At 36.0% G+C, this 15,475-nt stretch overlaps 1 protein-coding gene across 7 annotated transcripts in view; it reads right to left on the bottom strand.

Moving 5' to 3' along the window:
- Positions 1-343: 343 nt before the first annotated feature.
- Positions 344-15,475, bottom strand: part of ZFYVE16 (zinc finger FYVE-type containing 16) — a 57,393-nt gene continuing 42,261 nt past the window's right edge. For all 7 annotated transcript variants that reach the window (XM_065919058.1, XM_065919056.1, XM_065919054.1 and 4 more), the window contains 4 exons: positions 8,020-8,182; positions 6,308-6,413; positions 5,222-5,389; positions 344-2,487 (listed from right to left, as the gene is read on the bottom strand). In XM_065919058.1, coding sequence (XP_065775130.1) covers positions 2,323-2,487; positions 5,222-5,389; positions 6,308-6,413; positions 8,020-8,182 — 602 coding nt within the window. In that variant the 3' untranslated portion in view covers positions 344-2,322. The remainder of the gene's footprint in view (positions 2,488-5,221; positions 5,390-6,307; positions 6,414-8,019; positions 8,183-15,475) is intronic.

Raw genomic sequence — 15,475 nt, 5'->3', positions numbered from 1 at the left:
TACATATTCATTTCCAAGAAGGAAAGAACTAGTTTATTCATCTTTCAATCACTGAAGCTTAATAAAATGCTCTGTGTATAGCAAGCATATAGACACAGAAAGTCTGCCAGATGGCTGCAAAAAACAAAGGGGCTAAATTTTACTTTGTATTTCAAAATTCAGAGAAAAACAGTACTCTTAAAAGGCATAGACCAAAAATAGATTATTGTAGACTGAGTATAAAGAACCATTCTATTTCTTCATCTTTAAAAAAATTAAAATTTTAAATTAAGTATCAGTGAAGAACATGACAAATGCATTCAGAAACATTTATCTACAAAGAATACTTTAGTGCCTCCAAAGATACAATAACTCCAATTTTTATTAAATGTAAAAACTTTATGGGAACAAATCCAAAGCCATCCCATCATGGGAAGAGCCCTCTACCTTCTGGTTATTTTAAAGTAAATTTAGTATTCATAGACTGTACAGTTAACTTACACTGTAAAATAAACAACAAATATATAAAGAAAACAAATTGAGTTTAATATGCATGTGTTTTTATCTTATATGATGTCAACAAATTTCACAAGTTATTACATGTTGCTATTTTATTTAATATCTGCAACATTTTACATTGTTTATGAAGTAGTTACTTCCAGAAGACTGATATTTTCCTTCATGCCACGTCTTTGGCTAGTACTACAGATGTGATTTAGTAGGAACCATATGACTAAACTGATTCAAATTTTGTCTTTCTTAGCCTGAGACCTAAGATCCTGAGTTATTACAACCCTGACTTTGTCTTCAAGTTGAGATGCTTCATAGATCTTTTCTTAAAACAGGGCAGACGTGTGCATGTGGTTCTGCCTTGGCCTGGGAGTGTGGGCCCCCTAGCTGGCTCCCAGGCTCAGGGGCAAGGGCCCTGAGAGAGGACCACCCCGAATCGCTTTTCTCCTGGGCCTGGGAACAGAGTTCGCGGGATGCAGGGAAAGCGGGCCTCCCTCGGGGAGGGAGCTTTTCTTTAAACAGCTTTTCTTTAAACTTTTCTTAAAACAGGGCTATTTAGTGTAGTTTCCTTTTCATGAGACATAGGAGTGTTTTTGATACAAAAACATATATATTCCACATAAGAATTAAAAAACATTAAAATAATGATTATATTTTATATAACTTAAATGACAGGATTAACTAAAATATGATTTTTTTAAAACACAATGAACTTTAAAATTTTTTTGCTATTTGAAGTAAAGAAGAAAGTTTTGTAACAGTTTCAGATACATAGACTTTAACTTATGTTAGTATCCTGTTATAAAAAATAATTACCATATAAAGAATTTAAAGTATGCAAAAGTAAGTAGTTCATTTAAATTTATATTTAATACATTGGTGTCAATGAAAATATGCAGACTTGCCAAGAAACTTCTAAGGTTTCAAGGAGAAGTTAAAAAAACACCTGTTTCAGGCTTCATTTATTGCTACATAATGACTATTTCAAGGGTCATCTGGCCTGTCGTCAATCACTCTCAGAAGTGGTATATACAGTGGTATACTTTGGGAGGAAAGGAGGAAAAATAAAGCACTGCAATACAAAAATATCACCTGTTTATAAATTATTAAAGATTTATAAAACACATACCAAATCACATGTTCTCGCTATAAAAACAATATATTTAAATATAGAAGCACAAAATCCTGAAGCACCCACAATTATTTTAAGAATACCCATTTAATCAACAGAAAGTCATATATATATATAAAATAATAATTCAGAAAGAAAAAAGGCAAAATTCTGATTTTAATGCAAATAATCTGTTTATCTAATCATGGAGGTAGGTCTCCACTCCAATTAAACAAATAAGCTAATCTGCCTTATTCAAAGAATTATCATATATGTCTAAGATCTGGAAACTGGTCTGTGCCATTGAAATACATTTTTAACAGACTTTAGAAACCAGTAATTTAACTGGCATATAAACAAAAACAGGTATTTCCCTCATAAGGTTACATCTGAAAGAAGCCTTCACTAAAATCGTTCTTGGCATAAAAGTGCAGATACTTTGGCTTCAGCATTTAAACAACACAGTAAATGCTACAAATTTCTTAAGGACAAAAGAAATCTGTCTTTTCCAGTAAAGCTTCAAAAACTGTGGATCTCTTCAGTTTTTTTTAGATTTAAATATTGTGCTAATGATTTTTAAAAGATCATTCCTGCCTAAAAAGCAAAGCTTACAAGTTTCAAACATCAAACATATTTTCTTTTAGTGTTTGTGGCATTTCAGCCTTAGTGCTGGAGTTAGTTTTAACAAATCAATTTGTAATATATGATACGACTCAGTTCCTTCACTCAAAAAGATTTTCTATAATAAAAAATACTAATTCTATTTCTAATGGTAAACTAGTAGAACTGGAGGTCCCACCATGGATCACTGGGATTAGAGCACTATCAAGATCATTTAGATAATGCTGAGGAAGAAGTCGGCCTTCAGATCCTGCCTGAAATTCAACCTGGAAAAAAAAAATCTTGGTAAGTCAACCCTACAAAGCGAGCAATCTTGTTTTAATTCAGCAGATGAATATAAAATAAACTATTTAAGAGTATCATTCTATTTAAGCATGTCAATACTTCATATTTTCATTCATAAAATAGTGTTTTACATTCTCTTTTATTTCCCCATCTACTACATAAATTATAATTGTCCCTCCCACAGATATTAGGAAAATAAAATTGCCCACATTTTACTTTAGGTCTTTTCTCTATGAACATGTAAAACACATGGTGGACCAAGGTTTTGAATAATTATCAGTACGACTTAAGTAAAAACCCCATGGTATTTTTAAAAAGATCTGCTTAAAAATATTTTTAATTTGTTGTAAAATAATATTTGAATTGAATTTTGCTGGTGAAAATTACATTTTAATACATATGACTAAACAAATTAACAATAATATCAGATGCTTCCTTGAAAAAGGAACTTTTAATAGATAAAAATATAAGTTCTTTTTTCCAATAAGAACTGTAACACATCCTGCCTAAAGAAAAGCAAACCTTTAGCATATGAAATTACTCATGTTAAGACTGACCATTCTGGGACTTCCCTGGCGGTTCAGTGGTTAAGATTCCACTCTTCCACTGCAAGGGACATGGGCTGTATCCTGGGCTGGGGAACTAAGATACCACATGCTGCACCGAACAGCCAAAAAAAGAGAAAAAGATTGACTGTTCTAATGAAAAACTTGGAGTGAAATCTATTATACTGGATGTTGGAAGCAGCTAAAAATGTACATTAAAATACTACTGGAGTAGCATTTTTTAACCTAGTAAATTGGTAAAGTTCAAAAGTTTGATTATATACTGCTTTGACAAGAATGTGAGAGAAAGAATACTATCATAAATTGTGGCAGAAGTATAAATTGTCATAACCTCTATTTGAGACAATATGGTAATATCTACTGACGACATACTTGGACCTGGGAGTTCCAGGAATGTTATATACTCACGTTAAGCAAAAGCAAATATTGTGGCTACCTTAAATATCAAGCAGTACATACCAAACATGCATAAGAACTAAACAAATTATGGTACATTTATATAGTCAACTACTACTATGCAACTTTTAAAAAGAGTGTGTAATTAATATGAAATCTCCCTAAGATATAAGTTAAAGCACTGCTTTTTAAAAAAAAGTGAAAAGAGTAGAACAAAAAGAACATACAAATTTACTTGCTTATACATGTAAATTACAAAGAATACACAGAAATGGATAACATTTGACTGCTTGACTAGGAAGGAAGGATGAAGCAGAGTATGGAAGTGGACTTAAGTGTTAGGAGTCAGGGCAGGAAGGAGGTCTTTCCAGGGCTATTATCTCAGCAACTCTACTGAAACCATTTACATTGTAGCCTGGAGTTAGTACCTCTAGAGGTGATCAATTAAATAAGAGAATTGTGTGAATGCTGCTCTCTGAAAATGTTTAATGAGGTGGCCCTTATATATATATATATACACATATATATACACACACTTATGAGATAATACCCCTGGAAACTCCTGCTCAGGATCCTACCAGACCTTGCCCTATGTACGTCTTCATCTGTGTATCCTTTAATGAATTGACAAACACAAGCAAATGTTTCCCTGAGTTTTGTGAGTCGCTCTAGCAAATTAATTAAACCCAAGGAGGAGGGGGGGGTCATTGGAATTTCTGATCCATAACTGGTTGGTCAAAAGCACAGGTGATAATTGTGACTGGCATATGAAGTAGGGGAGGAGGCAGTCTGGTAAGACCTGGAGGTTCTGATGCTATCTCTGGGTGAAAAAGTGACAGTTATGTCAGATTCTTTGTGACCCCATGGACCGCAGCCCATTAGGCTCCTGTCCATGATCCAGATTTCCCAAGCAAGAATACTGGAGTGGGTAGCCATTCCCTTCCCTGGGGGGGCCTTCTCAACCCAGGGATCAAACCCAATTCTCCTGCTTTGCAGGCAGATTCTTTACCAAGGAAGTTCTTTACCAGGGAAGTCTTTTACCAGCGAAGTCCCACTCTGCATAGATCAGTCAAAATTAAGTTGAATTCTTAAGATACCCTGCTTGTGTCTGAGAATTGCTTATTGGTGTGGGGGAAAGCCTCTACACATCTGGTGACCAAAACTGTTTTCTGTGACTAGTTAAAAGAGACAGACTGGAAAGAAATAGTAGGGAAGAAATAGGTTTTTCCCTACACAGGAGGAAAAAACTGAAATTTCCCCCTTTTTAACACTTTTATTAGACTTTCATGATTTTAAATCATATAAATATAGAATCTAACCAGCATAATTTAAAAACCTACTTATCAAGCAGGAATGTTGTAATGCAGGGATGAGTAAGCTATGGCCTGTGAGTCGATGTGGCCCACCCACTGGTTTTGAAAACAAACTTTAACTGGAACACAGCTAAGTTTGTTTATATACTGTCTATAGCTGCTTTCACACTGCAATGGCAGAGTTAAGTAGCTGTGAAAGAAAACAGATAGCCCAACAATGCCTAAATTATTTACTGTCTGGCCTTTTATCAAAAAAAAAAGTTCATGGGCCCCTGCTGTGGACAGTAAAGGAGACGATGTAAATGAAGTACATACCAAATATTAATGTTCAACAAATACTAGTTCTCTCCAGTCATCCCAAAGTAAAAGGTTAAAAAATTTCGATTATTTTAATATAAGATATATTCAGTTCAGAAATACATCAGAAAAACATGTCTCACCATATCAGTGTCAATGGAAACTCTGAGGCCAATTTTATTTATCCCATTACTCTTCAGAGTTTTCAAGTGAGGGCACAGGGCAGCACTACAAGCCATGGCGATTTCCTTTGCAAACTGGTAACGAGTTGCTGAAACAGACAAATCCTGGTCCTTTAGAAAGTAGAATACCTGAAATATATTCAATTAGGAAACAAGTCATGACTGAGACTAAAAGTAGCTTTTGCTAATTTCAATTCAACTTTATGAATAAAATTCCAAGGTTAGTGCCATGAAATTCACTAGTTAAGAACATTCTCTATATTTGGGCTGATCTATAAGTAAAAACTTAAACCAAAGGTTAGGGGATACAGGGGATACTTAGCTGTTTTTACCTAAAGTTAACTTGTAGTAACAAAAGCTTTGTTAACTCAGTTTAAAAAAGAGTATTAAAAAAAAAAAAAGAGTATTAATGAGTCCATCCTACAAGATACCCATTTTATAAAGACATCTTAATGAAGTTAAGATCAAAGAAATAATGTTCTGTAATTTCGGTATCCTATATAGTCTCTGTTTATCTTGTATGTACCTAAAATCACAAAGAATACCTAAGAAATTTGTAACATTGATTGACCCAAGAGGTAGAATGAGGGGGAATATAAAGGTAGACTAAGGGGCTGGGAAGCTATAGTTTCATATTATCTTTAATCATATTTTTAAAAATTGGAACAAGTAAAAATGACTTCCATATGTGAATTCTGATTATAAACTGATATCTATAAAATATTTTATTTTTTGTAAAATAAGAGAAAAATGAAAACACTATGGTCAAATAACACGTTATTGCACAAACAAAGATGGCACTGCTGCCAAAACTTAACTGTGAGCTGACAGGCTGTATCACCATATAATAAACTGAAATAATCCTATGGGGATCCAGATCTGGTGGATAAAAGGCAGTCTGGGGTGGAGATATGTGTGTCTCAAGGGGTAATGTAAAGTGTAATATGCTGCACTGAAACATTCAGAAGTTGAGTACTGTGAAATCTCCAAGTTAACAAAAATATATCCAAACAGCATGTAAACAGAAGGGATCATTTTCTAAGATACCTCAGTACACTTTACAATCTTCTCATCAGTTTCAAAATCTGCTTCCAGTTTTATTTTTTCACTTGGAAATCCTTGTAATGATATTCCATCCACTGAACTAATAATACTGCAGAAACAATGTAATAGAATTATTAACCAAAGTACTTTCTATGAAGTGAATTATAAGACTTGAACAAATGGAATAAGGATAAAAATTATGAAAGCTATTAATTTAAAGTAGCAGTTAAGACATCTCAACTACAGACAAAATAATTAAAACTGTAGTTCACGTTCATTTACCAAGATTTTTTAAATTGTGTAGCAAATTATATCTACTTTTTCAAATGCCCAATTCAAACCTAAGGTTTAAAATACCTTAAATAGTCTCCTAACAGAAAAGCTATCTCATGTATTTCAAAAACTCTATTTTGGAATCCTTCAGCATTAGCCCTCTTCTATTTTTGCTCCAGATCCCTTAGCCAGTCTCCAAAAAAAGAAAGAAAATGGGTAACTGAAGAAAAGAGGGAATGGCATTAATATTCTACAAGGTCTCTAATGTAAACATATATTATTGAATTCAGTTGTCTGTATTTACAATGGATCAACGTAATACAGAATTAACATCCAAAGGATTCCATTACTTACAAAAAATAATTGTGGGAATAAAACCACCATATGACCCAGCAATCCCACTCCTAGGCATATACCCTGAGGAAACCAAAACTGAAAAAGACACATGTACCCCACTGTTCATTACAGCACTATTTACAATAGCTAGACCATGGAAGCAACCCAGATGTCCATCGACAGGTGAATGGATGAAAAAGTTGTGATACATAAACACAATGGAATATTACTCAGCCATAAAAGGGAACACATTTGAGTCAGTCCAAATGAGGTAGATGAACCTAGAACCTATTATACAGATTGAACTACGTCAGAAAGAGAAAGATAAATATTGTATTCTAACACATGTATACAAAATCTAGAAAAATGGTACTGAAGAATTTATTTAAAGGGCAGCAATGGAGAAACAGACATAGAGAATAGACTTGTGGACATGGGGAGAGGGGAGGAGAGGGTGAGATGCATGGAAAGAGTAACATGGAAACGTACATTACCATATGTAAAATAGAGAGCCAACAGGAATTTGCTGTTTGGCTCTGGAAACTCAAACAGGGGCTCTGTATCAACCTAGAGGAGTGAGATGGGGAGGGAGATGGGAGGGAAGTTGAAAACAAAGGGGATATATGTATACCTATGGCTGATTCATGTTGAGGTTTGACAGAAAACAAAATTCTGTGAAGCAATTATCCCTCAATTAAAAAAATTAATTAAAAAATTGTGAAATAATTTCACAGAAATACATATCTGGTATATAAAAGGTAGTCTGGGGTGAAAATAGATATGTGTCTCAAGGTACCATATGGGAGACAAAGTAGCTTGTCTTTCTCAGACCTGGCATAAAGGCTACAGTGCTACACAATGCACATTGTATCACTGGCCCCCTCCCAAACTGACCACCCTTTAATAATTTACAGCATCCTAGTAAAAGAAATACACATGATGCTGGTTAGGTACATTTCTGGAAAAAATACTGCATTTAGTAATGAAAGTATATGCCTTTAAATTAATGGTATAATTCTATATTTATATTTGCTTTTGTTAACAGCATGTTTTTATCCTTTCTCCTCCATCAAATCAGATACATTTTGATAACAAAAAATGCCTACCCTTTGTTTCCTTTTTCTTCAGAATCTACCCAGCAGACGTCCACATATTCTCTCATGTCCACAGCATCAACTTTCCCACATGTAATTTTAAAGTCTTTTTGTTCTCGTAAAGCTAGCCGCAAACCATCCATAGTCTCTGGAGTTATTTGTACCATTAAGCCATCTAAAAATGAGAGTTATGTTTCACATTTCTTTTACTAAATGTAAATTTATATGTCTATGCCATAAATTTTGCCATCAAAATATGTTCCACAAAAGTTTTAAATCTTATTTTAAATCATTCTGATGATTGTTTTCTGTCAGAAAACATCTCTGGACAACAGGAAGTACAATACCATGGTTCCTACAGGAATATTCAATAGGTGAGCCCACAACTGTCCAAGCTCTCTAAAGACAACTTCTGCATGGTTACCATTAAACCTACAATGGCCCTTCTGGGCTGAGAAGTCAAAGATAAGGGTTTAGGGAAGACTGAAGTCTGTGGTCAAGACACTAAAAAGGGGAGCACCTGGAGACCGTGTTCAAGGGTCTCTTTGAGTCCGCGGACTGGAACTAAGGACACAATAGTGACCCTGGATGAGGCCCAAGAGAAAACAGCTATTATACAGTTGGGAACAGAACAGAGATACTAGAATTCAAACAATGTTAGGAGATACTGGTAGTCTCAGCTCAGCTCAGTCACTCAGTCAGGTCCGACTCTTTGTGACCCCATGAACCACAGCACGCCAGGCCTCCCCTGTTCATCATCAACTCCTAGAGTTTACCCAAACTCATGTCCATCGAGTCGGTGATGCCATCCAACCATCTCATCCTCTGTCGTCCCCTTCTCCTGCCCTCAATCTTTCCCAACATCAGGGTCTTTTCAAATGAGTCAGCTCTTTGCATCAGGTGGTCAAAGTATTGGAGTTTCAGTTTCAACATCAGTCCTTCCAATGAACACCCAGGACTGCTCTTCTTTAGGATGGACTGGCTGGATTTCCTTGCAGCCCAAGGGACTCTAAAGAGTCTTCCCCAACACCACAGTTCAAAAACATAAATTCTTTGGTGCTCAGCTTGCTTTATAGTCCAACTCTCACATCCATACATGACCACTGGAAAAACCATAGCCTTGACTAGACGGATCTTTGTTGGCAAAGTAATGTCTCTGCTTTTTATTTATTTTTGTGTGTGTGACAGGTCTTTATTGCAGCATGGAGGATCTAGTTCCCCGACCGGGGATTGAACCCAGATCCCCTGTACTGGGAGTGTGGTGTCCTACCCACTGGACCACCAGGGAAGTCTCTGTCTCTGCTTTTTAATATGCTGTCTAGGTTGGTCATAACTTTCCTTCCAAGAAGTAAGCGTCTTTTAATTTCATGGCTGCAATCACCATCTGCAGTGATTTTGGAACCCAGAAAAATAGTCAGCCACTGTTTCCCCATCTCTCTTCAATGAAGGGATGGGACCAGATACCATGATCTTAGTTTTCTGAATGTTGAGCCTTAAGCCAATTTTTTCACTCTCCTCTTTCACTTTCATCAAGAGGTTCTTTGGTTCTTCTTCACTTTTTGCCATAAGGGTGGTATCATCTTCATATCTGGGGTTAATGATATTTCTCCCTGCAATCTTGATTCCAGCTTGTGCTTCATCCAGTCCAGCGTTTCTCATGATGTACTCTGAGAAACTCATATAAGTTAAATAAGCAGGGTGACAATATACAGCCTTGATGTACTCCTTTTCCTATTTGGAATCAGTCTGTTGTTCCATGTCCAGTTCTAACTGTTGCTTCATGTCCTGCATACGAGTTTCTCAAGAAGCAGGTCAGGTGGTCGGGTATGCCCATCTCTTTCAGAATTTTCCACAGTTTATTGTGATCACACAATCAAAGACCATGGCATAGTCAATAAAGCAGAAATAGATGTTTTTCTGGAACTCTCTTGCTTTTTTGATGATCCAGCGGATGTTGGCAATTTGACCTCTGGTTCCTCTGCCTTTTCTAAAACCAGCTTGAACATTGGTAGTCTAGACCAACCAAAATAGACAACAGAACCTCATTAATCTGAACTATGAGCCAAGAGAGAGCCCTTACAAAATCTACAAGCAAAAGAGATTTTGAAAATGAGTCCTGCCAGACTGTAAATACCTTAGGATATCCACAGACCCATCTATTACAAAAATACAAAATAAAGACTACACAGGCTTAAGGTAAACAGACATGAAAATACCAGCTTAAATATAAATAAGCCTTTTTCAGCAAAAGCTAACAATCTAAAGTCTCTTGAGCATATCAATGACAGTACATAATAAAAAATTACCAGACAGTGACAGGACACTGTGAGCCCCTGTAAAACTGGAAGGACTGATGCTGAAGCTGAAACTCCACTACTCTGGCCACCTGATGCGAAGAACTGATTCACTAGAAAAGACCCTGATGCTGGGAAAGATTGAAGGTGGGAGAAGAAGGGGACCAAAGAGGATGAGATGGTTGGATGGCATCACTGACTCAATGAACTTGAGTTTGAGCAAGCTCCAGGAGCTGGTGATGGACAGGGAAGCCTGGTGTGCTGCAGTTCATGGAGTCAAAAAGAGTAGGACACAACTGAGCAACTGAACTGAAAAAACTGAAATTAACCATAAGATGGCCAAAACATTGGATTAAATACAAAAAAACTTTAAAATACTGAAATATCTGTTCTAAAATATATTCAAACACCTAAAGAAAAATACATTCAAAGAATGGAAAAGCAAATATCAGCTAAATGAATAAACAGATTTTTTTACAATCTTAATGGAGAAATAGAAACTGGGAAACCCTCCCTCCAAATTCTAGGACTTTAAAGTATAATCCAACTGAAATAGAAACCTTAATGGACAGGTTTAATAGTACACTGAAGATGGCAAAAGAAAGACTCAGAGAACATAAAGGTCAACAAATATGATCAAATCTGAAGAACCCAGAGAAAAAAGAGGAAAATAAAAAGAGTATCAAAGACGTGTGTGTGTGTGTGTGTGTGTGTGTGTGTGTGTTAGTCGCCTGGTTGTGTCCAACTCTTTGTGATTTATGGACTGTATGTAGTCCACCAGGCTCTTCTGTCCATAGGATCTCCGAGCAAGAATACTGGAGTGGGTTGCTATTTCCTGCTCTACAGGATGATACAAAACAGCCTAACATAGATATGGATATACATATACACATACACATACATAGATATATATTTCCCAGAAGGAGAAGAAAGATCAGAACATTTTTTAAAATGGTTATGAAATTCCCCAAATTTGATGAAAAATATTGATACACACATCGAAAGAGCGCAACAAACACCAAATATGGAGCTCAGTAAATGCCAAATAGGATAAATACAAAGAAAACCACATTGAGGCACATCACAGTAAAACTGGCGAAAAATCAAAGATAGAGGCTATCCTGAGAACAGATGAGAAAAAATGCACATTAAATACAAGGAAAAATTTTAAAATTATGCTGAAGCTGAAACTCCAATACTTTGGCCACCTGGTGTGAAGAACTGACTCATTTGAAAAGACCCTGATGCTGGGAAAGATTGAAGGCGGGAGGAGAAGGGGATGACAGAGGATGAAATGGTTGGATGGCATCACCGACGCAATGGACATGAGTTTGCGTAAACTCCAGGAGTTGATGACGGACAGGGAAATGATGGACAGACAGGGAGGCCTGGCGTGCTGCAGTCCACAGGGTTGCAAAGAGTCAGACACAACTGACCAACTGAACTGATTACTGTCTTCACTAGAAACAATGAAGGCCAAAAAACAAAGAAGTGACATCTTTAAAGAAAATAAGACTTTCAAAGCAGAATTTTATATCTAGGAAACATACCCTTAAAAATGAGAATGAAATAAAAAGTTTCAGAAAAATGAAAGGTAGACAACTTTAGATAAACGAAAGTCTGCCAACTTGTATTACAAAAAATACTAAAGACTTCTGGTGTCTGCTCCAACATGTAAAGAGTATGGAAATTGTCAGTTCCACCTTTACAATAAGAAAAAAGCTGAAAAACAAATACTAGGAATAAATCTAACTTCTACTCAATATGGGCTTTCCTGGCAGCTCAGCTGGTAAAGAATGTGGGTGTACTGCAGGAGACCCTGGTTTGATTCCTGGGTCGGGAAGATCCCCTGGAGAAGGGATAGGGTACCCACTCCAGTATTCTTGGGCTTCCCTGGTGGGTCAGTTGGTAAAGAATCCACCTGCAATGTGGGAGACCTGTGTTCAATCCCTGGATTGGGAAGATCCCTTGGAGAAGTAAATGGCTACCCACTCCAGTATTCTGGCCTGGAAAGTCCCATGGACAGAGGAACCTGGTGGACTACATACAGTCCATGAGGTTGAAAAGAGCTGGACAGGACTAAGCGACTTTGGGCTTCCCTTTTAGCTCAGAATTCCATGGACTGTATATCCATGGGGTCACAAAGAGTTGGACACAACTGAGAGACTTTGACTTCCAGTGACTTTCTACTCAATAGAGTACTGGAAGTCCCAGCCACAACAATCATACAAGAAAAATAATAAAGGGATAAAAATTGGAAGGAAAGAAGTAAAATATTGTCATTATATGCAGATAACATGATACTCAATATAGAAAACCCTAAAAACTCCACACAAAAACTATTAAGACTGATAAATGAATTCAACAAGGGACCAGGATACAAGATTACCATACAGAAATATGTTGCATGTCTTTAAACTATCAATGAAATATCAGAAAGTTAAAAAAAAACCCTTTAAAAATTGCATTAAGAAAAATACCTATGAATAAACCTGAACAAGGAGGTGAAAGACTTATCCACTGACAAGTATAAACACTGATACAGGAAAATGAAGATGATTCAAAGAAATTGAAAGATATTCCGTGCTCTTGAACGGGAAGAATTAATTAATTGCTAAAACAGCCATACTATTCAAGGCAATCTACAGATTTAATGTGATTCCTACTAAATTACACATCACATTTCTCACAGAACTTTTAACAAATAATTCTAAAATTTATATGGAATCACAAAAGACCCAGAATTGCCAAAGAAATTCTGAAAAAAGAACAATCTTGGGAGACATAAGCCTCCCAGACTTTAGACAATACTATAAAGCTACAGTAATCAAAACAATATGGTAATGGCACAAAAACAGATATATGGATCAAGAGAACAAAAGATAAGAGCCTAGAAATAAACCCACACACCTACAGTCAATTAATCTTTGACAAAGGAGGCAGGACTGCACAATGAAGAAAAGAGTTTCTTCAAGACACGGTGCTGGGAAAGCCAGACACCTCAAGTAAATCAATGCCACTAGAACACTCCCTCACACCATATGCAAAAATAAACTCAAAGTGGTTTGAGGACCTAAATATAAGACATGACACTATAAAAATCCTAGGAGAGAACACAGGCAAGACATTCTTAGACATAAATCATAGCAATCTTTTCTTAGGTCAGTCTGCCAAGACAAAAGAAAACAAAGCACAAATAAACAAACAGAACCTAATCAAATTCAAAAGTTTTTGCACAGCAAGGAAGCCATAGACAAAATGGAATGGGAGAAAATATTTACAAATGATGCAACTGTCAAAGGGTTAATTTCCAAAATATACAAACAGTTCATACAGCTCAATATCAAACAAACAACCCAATCAAAAAAAGGGCAGAAGACCTAAACAGACATTTTTCCAAAGAAAACATACAGGTGGCCAACAAGCACATGAAAAGGTGCTCAACACTGCTAATTATTAGAGAAATGCAAATCAAAACTACCATGAGATAGCACCTCACACGAGTCAGAAAGGCTACCATCAAAAAGTTTACAAATAATAAATGCTGAAGAGGGCATGAAGAAAAGGGAACACTCTTACACTGCTACTAGCATATTAACTGGTGCAGCCATTATGGAAAATAGCATGGAGGTTCCTTAAAAAACTAAAAATAGAACTCCAATAAATAAATAGATCCAGTAAGGCCATTCCTGGGCATATATCCAAAAAAGAGAAAAAGTCTTAATTCAAACAAAAACACATGTATCCCAATGTCCACAGCAGCACTATTTGTAACAGCAAAGACAAGGAAGCAATCTGAGTTCCATCAGCAGACGATGGTAAAGATGCTGCAGACATACAATGGAATGTTACTCAACCATAAAAAAAAAGAATACTTCCATTTGCAGCAACATGAATCTACAGATTACCATACTAAGTGAAGTCAGAGACAAATAGTATTTATCACTTACATGTAGAATCTAAAAAATAATACAAATGAAGTTATTTACAAACAGAAACAGACACAGAGACATGGAAAATAGGCTTATAGTTACAATGGTGAAAGGGAGAGGTGGGATAAATTAGCAGTATGGGATTAACAGATACACACTAATATATATATATAAATAACATGGATTTACTGTATAGCACAGGGAACCATATTATCTTTGATAACCTACAATGGAAAAAAACGTGTAAAAAATATATAATATGTAAAAAAGATACATACAATTGAACACTGTGTTGTACACCTGAAACTAATATTATAAATCAACAATATTTCAATTTTAATTTTTTCTAGTATTAAAATTAAATTAAAAAATTTAAAAACTGAACAAATGTAAAATGAATAACTCTTAGATCTATCAAAGAATTGAGGTCACAGGGAAAATTGCTGCCCTGAAAAAAGGAACAAAGTCAAAACCTATCATTAAAAAATTCAACAAAAATAAAACAGGTTTTTCCTTATTCCTTATCACATACAATGTGATATAAGAAATATAACTGTATATATCACATTCCATCATCAGAATGACAGATATGGCACACAAAATTGGGTCATAAAGTTCACTCATTTTTACATGAGAATCCCTTGGAAAATGCCTTGGACAGAGGAGCCTGACGGGCTACTGTCCATGAGATCACAGAGTTGGACACAACCGAGTGATTAATACCAACAATGGAAACATGGCTTCCCAGGCAGCTCAGTGATAATCAACTTGACAATGCAGAAGATGCAAGAGATCTGGGGTTTCATCCCTGGGTTGGGAAGATCCCTGGAGAAGGGAGTGGCATTGGCTCCAGTATTCTTGCCTGGAAAATTCCATGGACAGAGGAGTGTGGCAGGTCCACGGGGTTGTAGAGTCGGACCAGGCTGAGTGTATACACATGCACGCACGTGCGCACGCACGCACACACACACACACAGAAAAACAGATCTAGACAAGAACATTCGCAGTCAGTGTTTCTACTGGAAGCCCTAGCCAATAAACAATAAATTAAAAAGGCATGGGGCTCTAAAGAAAGATGTGAAACTATCATTATTAATATATACTATACTTAATTATATTAAAAACTCTACAAGAATCTATAGGCAAATTATTTAAATGACACAAGTTTAGCAATACAGCTGGTTATAAGATAAAAATACACAAATCAGTTAGTTTAATTTCTATGTACCAGCAACAAAATAG

Source organism: Muntiacus reevesi, chromosome 1 (genome assembly GCF_963930625.1).
Source record: "Muntiacus reevesi chromosome 1, mMunRee1.1, whole genome shotgun sequence".
Taxonomy (NCBI): Eukaryota; Metazoa; Chordata; class Mammalia; order Artiodactyla; family Cervidae; genus Muntiacus; species Muntiacus reevesi.
This window is presented reverse-complemented; position numbering and strand designations above follow the sequence as displayed.